General features: G+C 62.2%; 1 protein-coding gene across 3 annotated transcripts in view; it reads right to left on the bottom strand.

Annotated features, from left to right (window-relative positions):
- The window catches only part of KCNQ1 (potassium voltage-gated channel subfamily Q member 1), a 254249-nt gene that overhangs the window by 121909 nt on the left and 113357 nt on the right, over nucleotides 1-18983 (bottom strand). For all 3 annotated transcript variants that reach the window (XM_053925873.2, XM_053925872.2, XM_024574537.4), the window contains exon 11: nucleotides 17089-17209. In XM_053925873.2, coding sequence (XP_053781848.1) covers nucleotides 17089-17209 — 121 coding nt within the window. The remainder of the gene's footprint in view (nucleotides 1-17088; nucleotides 17210-18983) is intronic.

The following is an 18983-nucleotide window of genomic DNA, read 5'->3' as shown; positions in this document are numbered from 1 at the left end:
CCCTTCGAACCCACGACACAGGCGCGTGGGGCGGGATGGCAGCAAGGTGAGAAGCAGAGGCGGGGCTTTGAAAACGGGTCACGTGGCGCAAACCTACGGCGCGGTGTGGATTGGGACGCAAACCCGCATTCCGACAGATCTTTGCACAGCGTGAGCAGTGTCTCAGGGCTCTCCAGAAGGGTGGGCACGGTTGCCTCGGCAGGAGACACCCCAGCCTCTGTGAGAGCGGGCAGGAGGCAGAGCCTTCCCTTACCCTCCTGGATGGGCGGGTCCCTCCGCCGGCCACCCACTCCCAGCCGGGGAATCCGGCTTATTCCCTAGGGAAGTTTAGCCTCAACTCTGGTGCCATACACAAGGGACATTCGTCCCTGACACACAGGTGCTTCAGGGACATGGAGAAAGCCAAACACCTCACAGTATAAAAGGAAGAGAAGGGAGGTCAGCTAGAAAATTCTGGAACATAGTCCATGTATCGACAGAGCATGTCTACAAAGGACAGAGAATGCTGTCGAGGATCAGTGGGGACGGAGCCTGCATGGCCCCTGGAGCTTGTGTTGGGGCCACCACCGGGGAGAGGCCATGGGGGCAGAAGTGGGGCAGCCACTCCAGCCGCTGTAACTCGTGAGGTAGTTACTCCAGGCAGAGGGGGTTCTGAGCGCGCGCACGGATGGATGGACAGATGGACGGCTACCCATGTCCTGGCCAAGCCCCCACGGGCCCTGCCCTCCCTGGGCGCCGGAGCAGCTATGGAGCCGTTTACTCCGAACGAGGTCTGGGTACAGGGGAGGATGAGGTTCGCCGGGGCTGGCTGAGGAGAGACAGGGTTGCCAGGGAAATGCTTCTAGATGGAAAGAAACGAAAGGCGGTGATCGGGTTCTGTCTGGCTAGGAAGAACCATCGTGGAGAGCGTCCCTTTGGCCATCTTGTGTGTGCGCAGTTTGGATGAGAGCGGCCGCAGGAGTGTGGGGCTGGGGAGAGGGCAAACAAAGCCGCTGTTCGAGGCGCAGGCTGGACTCAGAGACTGGGGGCCCTGGGCAAAAGCGGCCTGAGGGGATGAGGAGGGCTGGGGCCGGGCCCAGCCTCCCCCACCGCCAGGACTGTGGGGAGGGGGGAAGGCGGACTCAAGCTGGCACTCCAGGGAGCCGGCATCCAGGGGCCGCACTCCTCACGCCCTGCTCTGCGCTACAAATCTCTGCTCCTCAGCAGATCGAAAAGTTTACTTGGAACTAAGCTCTATGTTTTAACAAATCGTGTTTAAATAGGAAAACAGTCTTTGATGGAATTGTAGGCGAGTCCTGCTTTTCTCCACAGCCGGAGCCAGGGACTGGGCTCGGTGGGCAGTGCCAACGGGCGGAGAGCAGCCCTGTGCTGGGCATAGAGAAGCTGGCCCCGCGAATTCAGCGTCAAATTCAGCGCTGTCCCCCTCCCACAGGCCGGTAGGGGCTGCACCCTCGCCTCCAGGGCCACCCCCTGCAGTGCCGGACCCCTCCGAGCCCTCTGTGGGAGCCATGAATAGGGTGCTGGCCCGTCTCCAGCCCGGAGCCGGGGAGGCTCACCCTGTGACCAGGGGAGTGTAAAGGCCCCGGGTTTCCAGACTAGTGGGAGTCTCGCCATCAGGAAGCTGGAGCCTCCTTCCTCCAAGGAGGGCAGTGTGAGGGCCAGCCGGCAAGGCCATACTGCGAACACTGCCCCCTCGCCCACGAGCCTCAGGGCCTCCCCAGGAAGCCCTGTTTTCTACCGGGGAGTGTCTGCCGTCCCCAAGCCTGTGTCTCGGTGGCAAAAGCTGAAACGGTCCCTAAATCTGAGACCCCAGAGGACCACGGAAGTCACCCCACCCGATTTCCCTGAATCTCTAGGATGGCCACAGAAGGGAGTAGGCGCCGAGGGGACGGAGTCTTTGGGACTGGAGACGCCCGGCAGGCTCTGAACTCCAACTGCCGAAGACTGCTGAGCGGGCATGTGAGCCTGGGGGCAGTGGGGGCGGATAAGGTCCCCCAGGAGCTCTGCGGCCTCCTCCCTGCTCCCAGGCCTGCTGCGGGCTCCTCTGGGGGGCGGGGACCATGCTGGGGTCCTGCCCCCACGGGCCTGTACACGAATCCCCCCCACCCGCTTGTTTCTTTGCTGAGTTATTCCCCAAACGTTCCCCTGGCCTCCACAGGGATTATGCCCCGAGAACAACGATGCTGAACAAGGCCTCCGCCTCCCCACCCCCCACCCGCCTTGCGTGATGGCAGGAAACAGCCCGTAAACCCCTCGCCACAAATAAACCCACAGCTACACATGAAAAACGGGAGGGGGAGGGACGGGGTGCTGGGGGCCTGGTCTGAGGCTTAGAAACCAACCACTGGGAGGCCAGGACGTTCCGGCTGAGACCCACAGGAGGAGCCACCCGGCCTGGGGCGGGGGCTGGGAGAGAGCGTGGCATGTTGAAAATGACACTGAGAGAGTATTTGGGGGGCTGTGGCGACCGCACAAGAACCACCGCCCAGGGTGACCACTAGCTTGGCGGCCTTGGGCCCTAGATTTAGACCTTCAGACCTCAGATCAGTTGCATGTAAAACAGGAGAGATGGCAGCCTCACGTCAAAAGCGGCCATGACTTGAGAACGAGCCAGCTGTTTGGACGGCACTAAGCACAGAGCCCCCGCGAAGGGGAAACGCAGGGCCGCGTGAAGCTCAGGTTATTCTTTAGCCCGAAAGTGTGCGCAGGGCTGGCGAGTCTTCTCCTCACCTGGACAGCCGTACTGGGCTTCCCTGAGGAGCCCGGGTACCCAGAGAGCTCGGGCCACGGGACCAGAACCCCCGAGGGAGCAGGCTCTGCTCTTCCCTGCCCCTCCTGGTGCCCCGCGGTCCAAATGGGCGTGGAGCTCGCTCTCCCGCACGCACAGAGGGATGCGGACGCACTGGCCGGGCAGGGGCACCCTCTCCCCCACCTGCCTTCAGGTCGCTGCGCTTAGTCTTCTAGGTCCCTTCAGCCCCAACAGCCTGAACAACCCCCATTAGCCCTGGGCAGGGCGCACATGGGCGGTCCAGACAGGGACTGCCCTTGGCCCTCCCCAGCTTGGGTTGTGCATGTGTGGGTTGGTGGGGGACCCACAGCTAGAAACCTCTGGTAAAGGCAAGCTCCCCCCAGGCTTACTGGGCTGGCTTCACCGAGCCCCACTTCCCATCGAGGGAGCCTGGGGCTGAGGTCCACTGATCCTGTCCTTCCCCAGAGCTTTCATGGGGTCCCCTTGCTTGGTCTGCGGTCACCCCTCGTTAAGAACCGTCCCCTCCATGGCACAAACTTGGGGCTTCAAGACGACTAGGGTCCCAGAAGGGCGGGACTGGGGGGCTGCAGGGGAGAGGCAGATCCTGGGAGGCTGCAGCCCCCAGTCCCCACGGGATGCCTCGGGCTCCTGGGGGCTTCTGGACATCTGTGTCCCTCCGTCCAGGTTCTACCTGCTTCCTGCGGCTTGGCTCTCTGTCAGCCCTAACGGTGCAGAAAGAACTTTTCCCCGAACCCCGAGAGCAATCAGAAACCTAGTTGTTGGATGAGGACTTTCCATGAGGAGGAAACCCTGCCGTTTGTGACAACGTGGATGAATGTGGAGGACAGTGAGATAAGCCAGCCCCCGAGGACCTGCAGGGCACGATGCCGCTTACATGCAGAATCTGAAAGAGGCCAACTCACAGACCACGGTGAACAGTGCCGGCCGGGGGCCTGGGTGAGGGGGGGGGGACTCGTCACAGGGCGACTGAGTTTCCGCAGGAGGAGCGAGTCCGAGTCAGCAATACTTGAGTGCGCGTCGAAGTCGCTGAGCGGCTGGGTCTTAGGTGTGCTCAGAAAAGAACATAAGTGATGAAGAGGCGAGAGGGAACTTCTGGACGTGCCGGAGGTTTGTGGCCAGGACCGAGGCGCTGCTCTTGAGGGCGTGCCCATCTCTGTGAACTCATCGCATGTGCAAACTCCTCGCGTGTGCACATCCGTTAGGCACGGATGCCGTGTGTCAGCCATATCATGATGAGGGTTTTTTTTAAATACTAAGAACGATTTTTTTCCATGGGAAATTTTTAAACAAATATCTGTTTTTAAACAATCACATCCTTAGTGAAACCTTCCAAACTCTTTCTGAAGCCGGAATTCTGCTGAAGTCCAACTCTGACGAGGCTGGCGTGACAAGAGCGTGCACCAGCCTCACCCCGTGGCGGTCACGGCAGCGACTCCCGAGGGAAATACTGCAGCCACTTGGGGCGACGAGCCCGCTCCCAAAGGTCCCACACTATGCGATCCCGGTTTCTGGATCACTGTGTCAACGATACTCGAGAAACGTAGGACGTCCCAGTGGTTTGCGGAACGCAGGGCAGGGGCGGGGGGCGGGGGGACGCGAGTGTGGCTGGACAAGGGCCACCCGGGGACCCCCGGGGTGACACAGCTCCCCGAGGCAGTGTCTGCATCCCGGCCTTGGCTTTGTCCTATGTTTCTCCAGGTGTCACTGTTGGGGACACTGGGTGCAGGGCACAGGGGCTCTGTCGTTTCGTACGACGGCATGTCAGTGTGTAGTCGTCTTAAAATAAAAAGTGTAATTCAGAAAACGACCTCCAAATTTAAAAAAATCAACAGGCCTCCGAAAAATACCCCGTGATGAACTTCGAAACGGCCCACGTGTCACTGCGGCCGAACTGACCGTGCGGACAGGCTGGTCCCGCTGCGCTCAGAAGGCTGTTTCTGGGAAAGAGATGGTCTCGGCTGATCTGAGTGGATGGCCGTTTCGGACGGGACGCCAGTGGAACGTAGACGGGCACACGCGCCGGATTTCAGGTCAGCCGAGCCGAGTGCAGCGTGCACGTGGGAAGAAGGCTCCCTTTCGCACGTCCCGTGTCCCGTGCAATCCGGGGAAGCAGCCCCCCGAGCTCCGTGGCAGCAGTCTGGCCCCCTGTGCCCGGAGGGCGGTGGGCTTGGAAGAGCTCCGGTTGCCCTGCATGGTTTCAGGAGCACACGGCGCGTTTTTCCGAAGCTGATCCTGCTCCTTCCAGCGCCCCTCCCCGCTGGCCTGTCGGGCCGCACAGCAAGGAAGACAGCCTGGCCACTCACGGGGACTTGACACGTGTGCCCTGCCCGCGGTGGGCTGCGTTGTTTGCTCCGCCCCTCAACACCCCCACTGCCCCACTTTACAGGCAGGGAGACTGAGGCGGGGGTTCAGGGCCCAGCCGTGGTTCGAACGGCCCGGCTGTAACGCCCGATCTGGCAGGGTTTCCTGTTTGGTGGTTGGCCTGCGGGCAGGCTGGCTGCAGGCTACAGATGTCGCCTCTTACTACGGATTTGCCCCGGGATTCGGCTTCTTTCCTTGCTGGCTCTCCACTGACTGGCTGAGTTCAGTTTTCCCAGAAGCCCTGAAAGCCTGGTCACACAGCTGGGACAGGTCAGCTCAGACCCGCAGCCCCCAGTCCTCCTGCTCCCAGACACCTCGGCTGTCCCCCCGGGGGACGTGGTTCTGAACACTCCACACCCCTGTCTGACCCAAGGGCCTACGCTCGAAGGGTGCTGGGGTCCGAGGCCAGGCCCCGGGTCCCGCACTGTTTCACATGCAGCGTCTCCTGCGGGCTCTTGGGGAGCCCGAGCGGAGTCCCCCCGTCTGAGAACCGAGTCTGGCCCCTCAGCAGGCCCCTCCACCGGGCGGAAGACAGCCCCAGAAACGGACAGGAACGGGAGGCTGAGATGCGATGAAGGTAGCCGTTGAAGGCCGGGGAGAGAGGGTGTGCTCCAACAGCTGTGTCGGGACTCAGTGGGCCGAACAGGAAGTCAGTTGGGTTTAATGAGCCCTCAGACCCGAGTGAACACGGAGCACCACTTGAATGTAGGAAGGAGAGAGAAATGACAGAAGAGAACGAGGGAGATGATTCAAACAATCTCAGGAGGAAGCTTTTTCAAAATTCAAGGCTAGGACTTCAAATCACAAAAGACTGCCAAAGTTGACTATGTCAAAAATTTTAAACCCTACCAGCAGAAAAATACTATAGAAGAAGATAAGAACCAAAGAAAAACCGGGATAAAATATTTTCAACATGTGACAGAGTTCCTCCAAATCAGTAAGAAGAGGTATGAGAAAAATTAAGGGTATGGAGAAATGATTCACCAAAAGAAGAAAAACAAATGCTTTTAATTCTTTGACGAGATAAAAATCGCACATACAGTAAGGCACAGATAAAGCCCCCAGCCTGCCGTTTCTCATCTGCCACGTGAATGCGGGCGGCGCGGGAAGGTGCGGGCACCAGCAGTCCCGTGCCGCGTCTCCGCGGCGCCGTGAGCGGGCACGGTTGCCCTCGCGTGGCCGTGCCTGGCGGCCAGACTGGGGCAAGCCTGGGACCCTGCTGGAAATGGGAAAGTGCATCTCTAGAAGTGACTCCACTGAAAACGGGGACCAAAAGACCTCGAAAAACGGGCGTGATCGGGACGTCACTCTGACAGACAGTACTAGCAGGCGAAACAAGAGGCACTGACATAAAAGCAGTTGTTTCTTGGCTGCAGGAAGGGACTCACTTGGAGGAAAATACAGGAGGGGCCCCAGTGGTGTGTGGAACATGCAGGATGGGCCCAGCGGGGCCTCCTTCCCTCCCCCAGGGATTTGGGGATTCGGGCAGCAGAAGTGCAGAGAGGGTTTTTGTGGAGGGCAGGGCACCGTGGCCGGCCGGCGGGGCGGGGGGGGGGGGGCGCCCCTCATCTTTGATTTCATACGCTTACTTTTGAAATGCTTATCTGGGCAGCGGCCTTGGCTTCCCCCCCAGTTGATAACAGGTTTAACTCGGCCTAATCTCCTAATCTCTGTTCCAGAGATCCTTCAGTTTCTCTCCACTCGTCGGGCCTCCTATTCCTCCTATTGCGCGCGGTGAGACTGACGATTCTTTTTCTAAGCGCCCTGCTTCATGCTGCCTTTGTTTGATGAGGGGCAGCCCAGAAACAGTCTCGGCAGACACGGGGCAGGGCAGACAACACGGGGAGCACCGGCGGTGAGCAGCGGCGGGCGGCGCCCAGGGCTGATTTCCTCACCGGGCTGCTCCTGGGTGAGGACCCGGCAGGATAAGGGCTACTGATGGCTGCCCTGCACACCCGTCAACGGGGGACGTGCTCCCCATCATGGCACAGGGGTGCTCTGCAGGCGTTAACGAGGAGGAGGTGCCCCAGAGCCTTAATAGAGGGCTGTGTCCAGAGCACACAGGCGTCTTCCCCCGGGACAGTGCGCACGGGGGGCCGAGGAGAGGGAGCCTGCAGAGACGGTCCCAGCACAGTGCCCTGGCCCGGCTCCTTTCCCTTCAGAGGCCCCGGCATGTGCTCAGGGCCTTCATGGCTGCCCTTCTCCGTACCCCTGGTGGGAAGCTGGCTGACGAACGCTCAGCATGATGTCCCTCCGCCTTCTTACAGTTTCCCCATCCCGCCCCCTCTGTGGTTGCCCAGGTGGCCTGTGGCCCCATAGTCACCAGACATGGCCGCAAGGCCAGAAAGACTAGAGCTGCTGGGGGGTCCTGTCCTGCCCTGGAGGCCTGGCCCGGGCCACCGAGCACAGGCCACGAGGAAGCCGAGCTCTCGCCTGTCCGAGAAGCGCCTCTCAGATGCCCGCCCCCAGAGAGATGGCCCCCGTCTGGACAGCTCAAAAAGCGGTCCGGCACGTCCGGGAGGGCAGACTAGGCGAGCGCGTGCCCACACAGACGCGCTTGTTTGCAGAAAAGACCCCGGGAAGCTACAGTAGAAGACTGTGCCGTGGTAACCTTTAGGGAAGGAAACTGAGGAACTAGGGCTCGGGTGGGGACAGCCTGGTTGCCCCCCATATTCTCTCTCGTACTCTGAGTGCGTTCGACTGGACACGCTGAGCCTGCCGCATTTCCCTTTAGCACATTTGCGTGGTGCCCAGCAGGCGCGCCCCGCGCCGTGGGGCTGGGGTGGCTGCCGCGGCGGGCTCTGGTTCATGTCACTCCCGGGAGCAGGGGCTGGGCCGGCACAAAGAGCTTTTTGACAGGGAGAGGCCGAGCAGAGTGAGAGCAGGCCCTGGGCAGGCTCCCAGGGAGGCCCCCCCACGGGCAGGGGTACCCTCCACCCGTCCGAGGACCCACGGGCTCTCCTAGGAAGTGAAACGTGGCGTCTGCCTCGCCCCTGCAGAATAGGCGGAGGAGCCGTCTTTACAGAGACGACCACGAACAGCCTGTTCCGACTCGGTGTCTTGTTACACACGCGCGTTTTTACGCAGCCTTCCCCCATTTTCAGGTAATCTTTGATTCCGAGTAACGCAGTGGTGACGGCACGAGGTGTGTCTCCGTTGACCTGCCCAGTGCCCTGTGTGGACTCAAACCCTTCCCCACACAGGCTCACGTTTTCCACTGTAACTCAGACCCCAGTCTGCGCCCATGCTTCCTCCTGCCAAAACTCTGCTCGGGGGAGGAGAGAGCTCTCCACCCCTTTGAAACGTGGCGCTGCTCGGGGGCTGGGGGCCCCTGAGTTTTCCGGGGGAAGTGACACAGTGCTGACCTAGGAGGGGCCCCGCTGCCATGCGGGGGAGGAAATGGAAGGGAAAATGGGGCTGGTGACCCACTGGGGACAGACCCATATCCAGCCTCTCCGGGACTCTGCCCTGGGCACGACGGGGTGGCCTGGACAGGCCACTAGCTGAGAAACGGGGCGGGAAGCAGCCGGCTGTGCGCCTGGGTCTGTGAGAGGAAATGGGGAGCAGCCGCTTCAGGCGGCCCCAGAAGCGAGGCCTGGAAAAACTCCGCAGCTGGGGCCGCCACAAAGGACCGTTCAGACCCTGCGGCCAAGGTGCCCAGCGAGCTTTTTTCAACAGCCATTAGGGTGACAAGCCTTTCCAAAGGCCGGCCGCTGGCGAGGGCTTCCAGGAAGCTGGTCTGGCACCAGGCTGGGGTTGGAGCAACTTGTAACGAGTTAACTTCAGAAGGAAGAATCATCAGGAAAAGTTTAAGGTTCAACAAACTTTTTGAATTATTTTGCAAAAAGTTCTGGCTTTCAAATTCAAAGGCATGTTTGGCCGTGACTGTTTTAAGCCCGAGCCTGTTTCAAAGGCAACACAGTCCCGCACGTTTCCGATTCATTCGCTCCAGGTATTTGTCCGAACTCTGCAGGACGGGCCTTCTGGTGCCGGGAAACACCGGAGTCGCCTCCACCCGCGGCCCCCGCCCTGCCAGCCCCCACAGCTGCGTGCACTCGTGTGCACAGGCGTGCACACCTTCCCCAGGCAGGAAGCCGCTCTTTGCCAAGAGCGAATGGAATTCAGATCTCCAGAAGGTGTCCTTGGCCTCCAGCTCGACAGCCGTGCGCCGAAGAAAGGTCCTCGTGTGTGCGCCGGGGGCCGAGGGAGAGGGGCTCCGTCTCCACTCCCGTCTATCTGGGCCCCAAGAAAAACCCACAGCGAGCTGCGCTCCCTTCAGCCACACCCGCCTCAGCACATTCCTTCCCTTCCTGAGCCCACGCTGGGTGGCCCTGCGAACCAGCTTCCACACCTCCCTCCCCGGCAGCATGGAGACCTAGGCCAGGCTCTCTCTGGGCTGCTGGCAAGCACAGCTGAGGGGCCGCGCCCCTGGCCCGGAGTGGCCGGAACTGCCCTCAGGCCCAGGACCCCCGCCTGGGGCCTCCTCTCGCCTAGGGAAAGACGAGCCCCCTGCTCCTTGCTAGCTAAGCAGGCCCCGGGCCTGAGCTCATGGCAGGAAGTCTCCCTTCTCATCTGCCCTGTGCTCTCCTTGCTGCTGCAGAGCCTGTGCGCCCCCCAACCCCACTTGTGGGTCCCCATCCACTAGCAGGAAGGACTGCCTCCCCACCCCTGCCCAGCCTCGAGGTCCTGCGTCCCCGTGGGTTAAACATTCATAGGCCCGGTCAGTGAGACAAGTACGTGATCAGCCACACAGAGTGGACAGGCTGGTCACGCTTAGCTTCCCTGTGGCCCCAGCCATCGGGACGCTGCATCTAGGAGCGAGCCTTGGCTCCGCCTCTGCCTTGTGGGCGACACTGGCCAGTCCCAGCCCTTCTGTGAGTGAGGAGAGCAACCCAGTGGGCGCTCTAAGGGCCCTACCAAGGACAGGAGCCATGTGTCTCAGCCGGCAAGCCGCTTTCCTGAGCCTGGCACAGACGTGCCTACAGTAGGGGCTCAGTGGGCGCCACAGGATGCCAACCTGCCCTAGCACCAGAAGCCAGCAAGTGAGCACCGCTGCCATGTTCTGGCCGGCTCCCCGCTGGGGCAGAGCTGTGCCGCTGCCTCCGCACCCTGCTGGGTGAGGGCCCCGCCCTGCTCCTTGCTCTGCTGGGAGGCTGGGCCCCTCCTCGGCAGGCGTGCCCACTGTGATGAGAGCAAAGGGCAGGCTCCCACTGGGGCACCGTGACCACCTTGGGACATGGTCCTCTGGCTGCTTCTTCCCCAAGAGTGGAGCGCTGGGTGCCAGGCTTCCCCCTACACCTCCACAGGAGCTGAACTGCTCCGGATCCCCCGTCCCCGCCACGAGCTGCTCGGGCGGTGGACCTGCAGCCACCCCCACCTCCAGCCTGTCCTGAGACCTAGGGCCCTTGGGCCTCTAGGTTCACCTCATTAAGGACAACACCTGGTGGCCACGTGCAGTGACCCTGCCTACAGTATAGTCCATGGAAACTTGTGGTCTGGCGGTTTCAGAAGCTCTTGGGCCCAGTAAGGGACGTCCTCACAGGCCCCCATCACAAGGCTCCGCTTTACACGCAGTTAGCGTGGATCGGGCACTGGGCCGCTCCCCACGAGACACATGTCCCAGGTCTGTGAGCGCGCACCGAGGCTTGGCAAGATACAGTGACCAGCCCGGCGTCCCACAGGCTGGCCAGCATTCCCTGGCGGACAGTGTCCCCGGGCTTGGGAACTCGTAACAGCAGCTGACAAGGAAAGACCCTCAGATGAGGCGCGCGTGACCACGGCACTGGGGACTGCAGACACAGGAGCAGAAGCAAAAGGACACTGACAGAGGCACGGGAGGCCGCGGGTCCGCAGACGCAGTGTGGTAGGATGTCTGCTCTCAGCCGTGTGGAGCGCGCTGAGCCGGCTGCGAGGCGGAAGAACTGCGAGGAGCCTGCGTGACCAGCCATCAGGACTGAGCACCAAAGTACGGGGACAACGAAGCAAGGCCCTGGCAAGAGAGACAAAACCACTGGAGCCTGACCGGCGGAGCTGCGTCGGGCCCAGGAACGGCCTCACACCAACGGGCTGGTTACGCCAGGCTGTGGTGGCACGCGGTGGAGAGAGCCAATGGCCCCTTCGGTAAAGGGTGCTGAGCCATACTGGACATCGAGGTATGGAGAGCACACCTTGACCCTGGCCTCGGCCTCGTGTGGGACGCAACAATGGGTTCCAGACGGACAGCAGACCCATACACGACAAGTGAGCTGACAGAGCCGCAGTGGAAAACAGTGTCTTCATGACCTTGGAGCAGCCCGCACTTCTTAAATGGAGCACAGACAACATGGTCCCACAGAAAAGTTTGATCAACGGGATCACGTAAAAAGCAAGACTTTCCGTCCGTCGGAGGACCCTCTGGAGAGAGGAAGAGTGCAGCCTGCAGCAGGGCGGGGCCGGTGGTTTGGAGTATGTGTGGGTGTACTTCTGGCAAACGACCCGTATCTTTAGAAAGAACTACAAATAAGTAGGAAAAGACAACCGAAATCAACCAGGCAGAAGATGTGGGCATTTTACAAAGGACAACGTCGGGCTAAACAACAATATGGAAAGGGACTCAGCTGTATTAGCCGCTGGGTTACTGCAAGTTAAAGCCGCAATCTGATGCCTGTAGATACCCCAGCAATATCTGCTGGGAGTAACTGTGCCCACGTGGCGCCCCGGCGGTTCCGCGCCCAAGCACGTGCTCACCAGAAGCATGGCCTGTACATTCGCCAAGAGCCCGCACGGAGTATTCTTAGCACAGATGGTGACACCCCACACCGGGGACACTCCCCAGTGGCTGTTGACATTGGAGGGGACAGACCAAGGGTGGCTGCTCACACGGTGGCACGCCAGCCGGCCAGCAGGTAGTGAGTGAAGCTGCGTCCTGCTGCTCAGAGCCAAATGGTGGGGACCACCCCCGGGCGTCAGCAACCAGCAGTGGGAGGCTCTGCTGCCTCACCTGGGTGCCGGTTACATGGCTTCCAGGGGAGCAAATGCATCAATCTGGACACTCGGGACCCGTGTGCTCACCCACGTGTGCGCCATCCTCCACCCAATGAGGTGGGAACAGTGCCCTGAACCCAAGGGCCGCCGCCCTTCTGGACTGCCAGCTGGGAGCTGTGCCCCAGGCTCCATCTTCCAGGCGCAGGACAAGCACACGGGGACCCCCAGCCTCCAGAAGCATCCCCATGGCCACGGTGCGACCTGTGTGGTAGCTGTGACCTGGAGCTGTCTCTGGGGTCGGGCAGGCATCTCTCCTGCACCCCCAGCACCGCCCGCCTGGGTCCAGGCAGCCTGGCCGAGGGCCTGCACGAGGCGTAGGGCTGAGCCCAGGCCCAGAGCGCCTGGGCCAGGGGCTGTGGCCATGGGGCCGAGGATGGGAGGGGCCTCCCTGCTCCCCTGTGGGCCTGCTCTCTGGATGGCGACCTGCTGTCCAGGACGGCGGCGCCAGGCTGCTGTGGCGTCCTCGTCATGTGCTCAGAGGGACCAAGCCATGCTCCCAGAGGCTGGGGACCACCCGCCACTGGGCCGGTGCTGGCTGGGAGCCAGCTCGAGGGCATCCCATTCCCAGTCCGGTCTCTTTCCCACCAAGCCATTCTGCCTTGCTTTTAAATCAGAACAAATAATCCCTCCCCACCCCCTTGCATCTCAGATGCGGGTCTGAGCCCAGCCTGGGCTGTGAGGCTCGGACGTTAGCCTGTGACCCGCACAGTCTCCCAGGGGCTGCCTTGGCACCTTGCGCAGACAGAGGTGGTCTGAGGGACACAGGACACCAGTCTGGAAAGAGACCGACTGGTCCCGTCTGCTCCTGGCAGGCTCCCTCCCTGTGACCCTGGACGCTGGCCCCAGGACAGCCTCTCCATCCTTTCCCGCCCCACTTTGTGGTGGGAAGCAAAGCAGGGAGCCCACAGAGGAGCAGTGTCCATGCCTCCTCAGGACCCCGGTGTCACTGAATAGTCTCTGGCAGGCAGTCCCATCAAGGGCAAGGCCCTGGGGCCACAGAGTGGAGCGCAGGGCCGAGCCAGCAACATTTGCCCCCATTTCCAGGAGACGCGGATGGGCTGGCCCCGGCCGCGCTGACAAATGCAGAATTCAGGAGACATTAGCAGCGACGTGGACGGAAGCCAGGCCACAGCGGCCCCGCTGGAAAGGGGAAACTTGAGCGCTCTGGCGTGAGGCTCTGCGGGGTCCAGGAGAAAGTTGAAGACGTGGAGACTCCGATAAACACACATGGGGCTGGTTTTGCTCAGGGATCTATGTGCTGTCGTGTTGCAGAAGGCCCTCAAGCATGCGTCCGCCAGCGGTGCTTGTGGTCACCTGGTGGGGGCTGCTGTCCAGAAGGCCCCCGGCCCTCCGAGGACCCCCTGTTGGTGCACAGCGGGCAGCCGCGCGCTTGCCCCTACAGAGCGGGACAGGGTGGCTAGGGAACACCAGCTGAGTCGGTGGAACCCAGGGACCAAGTCTCCGGGAGGGACCCCTCAGGGAAACCAGGTGCCACTGCGCCCACGGTGGGCTAGGCCCCTTGCACCCCTTGGGCCCCTTGACTCTGCCTTGACCAGACTGCGCAGAGCCTCGCGGTGGCTGCTCCACGCACAGCTTGGTCCCCCTGCTCATTGCTGCCACTGCAGCCCTCGGGATCTGCATGCACTTGATGGGGCGCACGTGGGCGCCAGGCCTGGACAACTGGGCAGCTAGGGGAGGGGCTGCACGCGGCGGGGGCTGCCGAGTCCCCAGGCTGCTAGGAGAAAGGTTCCTGGGCCACACCCACACACAGCCCCTGACCTCAGAGCCACAGGTCCCGGAGCCGAGGTCAGTCCTGACCCCGCTGCCCCTGCCCCTGCCTAGGACTGTGTCTGTGTTGGGAGCAGCAGTTCTGAGCTGCTCCTGGCTGGGGCTTTGGTGTGTGGGGCAGGGTGGGACAGGCCAAGCTGAGGGCCCCCAGACCCATGCTAACAGCTCCAGGTGCTCGTGGCCTGAGCCTCTAAGGCGAGGGTGACGAGGGTGTGACGGGTTTTCAGACAGGGCGTCCCGTGTGAGGCATGGGGACACACACACAGGTGGCTGTCCCCTCCTACCGCCATCCTACCCACGACCCTTGGGGTGGGCAGGAGACCACGAATGGGCAGGAGCCTGGGCACTGGCCCCAGCTCTCCCTGAGGCACAGGGATCCCCTCTCGTGCAGTAGGCAGGGGGACCCCCGTCCCCACCCTGCATCCTCCTACCCGGTCCCTGCCTCGTACTTGTGCCGTGGCAGCCCCGCATCGAGCTTGGGTGGGGGAGGATCTGCGGAAAAGTGTAGGCAGAGCTCGCCTACGGCGCTTGGGTGGTTAGAGCCACTCTGTCCCCTCGTCCCACTGAACCCCAGCTCCCACTCGCCGGTGGCCCCTTAGTCTGTGCTGGGCTTGGTCGTGGATCTCCGGGCCCCCACCCTTTGCCCCACTGAAGGCCAACAGCCCTGGAAAGGGGAGCTTCTCCCAGCCCCAGGGACCTTCCCGTAATCACGGCTGTGGTGACCTCACCTCCCTGGGGCCCTTCGGGTGGGGAGAGCTCGAGATGGAAACAAAATGTGTATTTATGCTTTTAATTTGAATTCTGGAACTAGCCCAACGTGGTGATACATTTAACATCAGTAACGTGCTGAAGAAAAGCAGATCTGTTTCTCAGCAGCCCCGCCCCGCTCGCTCTGCCCCCTGCTAGACCCCGAGCACACCCCTGGCCCTCACACGCAGGGGCGCACGTGCCCCTCCCCAGGGCGGGGAGCACAGGGCTGGGTTGTCTGTGGGACCTGACCATCCCTGGGCAGCGGGAGCCGGGTCTTGTGAGGGGCTCGACCCCCAGGCTGGCTGTGCGGGAGGGGAAGGGACACGGCACCAGTGTGGGCTCGAAGGCCTGTCCCCCACCCCCCACCCCGCAGTGCCAGCCCCTAGCAAACGCTGTGCCTGCCACCACCACCACCTCCGCGCCTGTGCCTGGCCGGCAGCCCTGAGGGTGCAGAGGGTCTGAGGCCCCAACACCTTCCACGCTCGAAGGAGGGAGTCCCAACTACCAGGGACACGGCACGCAGACCCCTGCCCTGTCATCCTTGACTCCGCCTTGACCAGACTGCGCAGTGCCTCTCGGTGGCCGCTCCACACACAGCTTGGTCCCCCTGCTCACTGCTGCCACTGCAGCCCCGAGCCCCAGTGCCACACCCAGGCCAGCCACCTCCCCCGCTGCTTCGGAACAGGCCCGTGCTGCAAAAGCCTTCTCGGGTTGTCAGGGGCGGACAGGGGTCTGGGTCCCCCTGGGGCGGGGCAGGCGTCCCCCCACCCACAGGCCACACTGCAGGACTCCAGCTGCAGAAGCCCATAGCAGGCAGAGCACTCGCTTCTGTCTGACAACCAGCCTCTATCTGGGAGAAGGAATAGGAAATGGCCAAGGGCCCAGACAGCACAGTGACCCTGGCCGGGATACCCCTGGGAATCCCTGGGCAGGTGGTAGCGCCGGCGCCGACAGACCGCTCTCGCCTCAGAGGGGTGCCTGTAGGCCACCTCTGTCCCCAGTCTGTCACCACCAGCCTCCCTGTGAGGCCTGACTGCCGGGCTGAATGGACTAGAGTGGGGAGAGGGGGTGGAGGAGACAGCCCTGTCTCCCCAGGCAGTGACCTCTGCATGCACTGCGGGGGGAGCGGAGGACAGTCACTCCGACAGGAGGACACCCTGGGGGTGTCCCTGCAGGCCCTGGTCCTGACAGGCGCTCAGCCAGCCCCTCTGAGCAGGCTCTTCGCCGTGTCGCGCACACCTCAGGTCACGAAGCTCCTCCGACCCTCCCTGCTATGAGGTCTCTCGTGCCCCAGACTCGGCGCTCAGCCTCCGGGTGCCGGCCACACCTCCGCTCCCACTCAGTTATCCCACCCAGCAGCCAATTACCAAGCTGGCCCTTCAGGCCGTCCCTGGCACATGCCCGGAGGCAGAGTCCCGCTGCCAGGCTGGGCCCAGAAGCTTGGGCCAGGGCCGGGGCCACGGGGACGTGCTGCCCAGCTGCCAGTGCCCCCGAGCCTGCGGGCATGTGCTCCACATGGCCTCCCAGTGGGCACCGGGGCCTGGGATGTGGCTGATGGGTCCTGCGGGTCAGCATCCCTCCCCCACCCCACACACACCGAGACAGCCCTTCTCCCATGCGGGCCGCCCAACTGCTGCGGCACTGGTCCCCGCGGCCAGAGCAGCACAAGCTCAGGCATTGGGCCTCGCCCTACCGGGCGCCCCCAAGTCAGGGCAACCTTGGGCCACACAGGGCAGGTGGCGGTGCCAGCAAGTGACTCGGAAGGGCTGAGCATGCTGCGCGACACAAAGGGCTTTCCAGGGAGCTGCTGGTGGGCAGGGCCAGAGTGGGCCTTGCTGCCCCTCCGGCCCCACCCTAGCTGTCGTGGCGGGGTGCCCTGTCGGAGGCACGGAACAACGCACCGTGGCGGCCCCTGGGGATCGGCCTGCTCTTGCCATGACAGGGGAGGGCAGGCCTGTGTCCCAGGCCGGCTGTGCCGTGGGGATAGGCCAGCTGGAGGTACAGAAAACCGGCCATTTCCTGCACCCGAAGGAGCCCCGAGGACAGCTGGCGACTTGCAGGCACACTCGAGGCTTGGCCAGCGGTGCGCGTGGAAGCGCTCAAACACAAGGCCATCGCTTTTTGGGGAGCCGAGGGGCGGGGGCAGCAAGCGACCTTCTCGGACGCCAGCACACAAAAAGAACGGGAAATGGTCAGTCTGGTTCCCGTGAGTTAGAACAGGGGGGTCATGTTCTCCGATGTGGCGGGAAACGCCCCTGCTCTCCTCCTGCCTGGTGGCCCCAGGGTGCTAGGGACAGGCGGCCAGTGGCGGCACTAGATGTGTAGGCTTGAGCCCCGGCGCAGAGCCCCCAGCCTCGCCCCCCACCCCCGGGCAGCCCGGCAGGGGCAGCACTCACTGTGACAGGTGGGTGATCGGGGCCAGCAGCGTCTCCCCCTCGAGGTCCAGGTCCTCAGTGAAGCTGTTGGCCCTCACGAAGCGCACGGGGCCCACGTCCAGCAGCACAGGGCTCCTCTTCACTGTGGGAGGGAGGCGTGGGAGCATGTTAGGCCTCCGTGGCAGGTGACAGCCAAAGGGGCCCAGGGCCCAACCCGCCCCCGTGGTGTGGGACGCACCTTTACCCTGAGCCTTCCCACGAATGGACAGAGCGCCACAGGGTGCGGAGTGGGGGTCGAGCTCAAAGCCTCAGCCCTGAGGATGGGGAATGTACCAGTGGCCCCCAGGTGCCTGAGGCTTCCCGTGGCCAAGGGGCAGGTAAGGGCCAGCGATACCCCTCAGGCTGTGGGTGGAGCCTCTTGACCTCACGTCTGGGTCAAGAACAAAACCCAGATGAGCGCTGTGCAGTGGGAGACGCTGCCCTTGTACCCACCACGCGCTCATTCTCATGCTGGCTGTGGGCTAGGGGCACGACGCTGAGTACCCAGGACGGTGGCACTCCTGTACACGGGGATGGGGGCGCCCAGGAGGGAGGGTGAGCCGCAGAGCTCCTGGCCTCTCCCAGGCCAAGGTGCCATGTCCACCACCCACACCCCAAGGCAGGCACTGGGACCCCCTGAGTAAGCGGTGTTCAGATTCCTGGGCTGGCCCCTGGCGACCAGACCCAGGGGCTCAGGGCTAGCAGAGAACACCTCTCAGCCCCCTGATGTTCTGTCTGGACTCACTGGGGTTTTTTAGCATTTTTATTGAAAAAGAATTAAGTCCTCCTGGTGAAAAGTCAACAGATTTGTGAGGGTCCTCCTGCCCCGTGGCCGTCATTACTAACCGCTGACCATTCCTAGCCCATCCTTGGCTCATTGGGGCAGCTGACGCCAGCTGGGACTTGCTTCCGTGCACACGGCGGTTCTCTTCCTGTCGTTCTGCGGCACGTCCACCTCACTTTTCTGCAGGGGTCTCGAGGTCTTACTTTACAGTGGTCTGTGGGTTAGCTCTGCCTCCGTGAACTCCGGCACCCCACGTGTGATGGACGTCCAGGCTCCGTCGGCACGAGGCCACCTCTGTGAGACAAGGGTGCGCTGCCCGGGGTTAGGGAGCCCGCCGGGCTGGGGCAGGGGACAGGGTGCTTCCTTGGTCACTCTAGTGTCTGTTGCCGGGTTGTTTTCTGTAGAAGTTGTAGCGGTTTGGATCCAACCCTCCACGTGCACCGATGCCAGCCTCTGTGAGGCCCGCCAGGCACGGCGGAAGACTGGGGAGCCGTGTGCCGTGCCGAGCGGCTTTTGTGGCTCCGAGGCTGTTTGGATTTCTCGTGGAATCATCTGTTCATATCCTTTGCACGTTTTTGCTCACGTTGTAGGAATTTGTTACTGTGGGTGGCCAAAAAGTTCATTTTAGTTTTTTTCCCGTAAAATGAGATACATTTTTCATTTCACCAATACTTTGATTTGGATACTTGGAGTATGGTGGCTCTCCCCCACGCGGTAGAGGGTTGGCTGTTCTCAGCGAGCGCCTCGATTGGATCGCTGTCACCTCCGACCGCGGAGCTTCATCCAGCGAGAATCCTCCAGCACGAACCTTTGCAAACCGCTTCTGACACGTCCGGTCCGTCGCAGCGCCTTCTCCGTGCACCGCACAAGTCTCTTTTTGTGTTTTAGTTGCGTTTTTACCTTCTTGAAATAGTAAAGCATAATGTGCCAAAAATGGTGCGTATTTTCTGCCATCTTCAGTATTAAAATGGCTGCACAAAAATTCACCCATTTTGATTTTTAAAAGTGCACAATGACGGGACAGCTGCCGCAATACAACCTAACAAAGTTGTCCGGAGTGAAGTTTCAGGCAGCTGAGTGCTAAAGCCGTCTT

The sequence above is a fragment of the Desmodus rotundus genome, chromosome 5 (genome assembly GCF_022682495.2).
Source record: "Desmodus rotundus isolate HL8 chromosome 5, HLdesRot8A.1, whole genome shotgun sequence".
NCBI classification, from domain to species: Eukaryota; Metazoa; Chordata; class Mammalia; order Chiroptera; family Phyllostomidae; genus Desmodus; species Desmodus rotundus.
The sequence above is the reverse complement of the archived record's forward strand: the minus strand, read 5'-3'. Positions and strand labels throughout refer to the sequence as shown.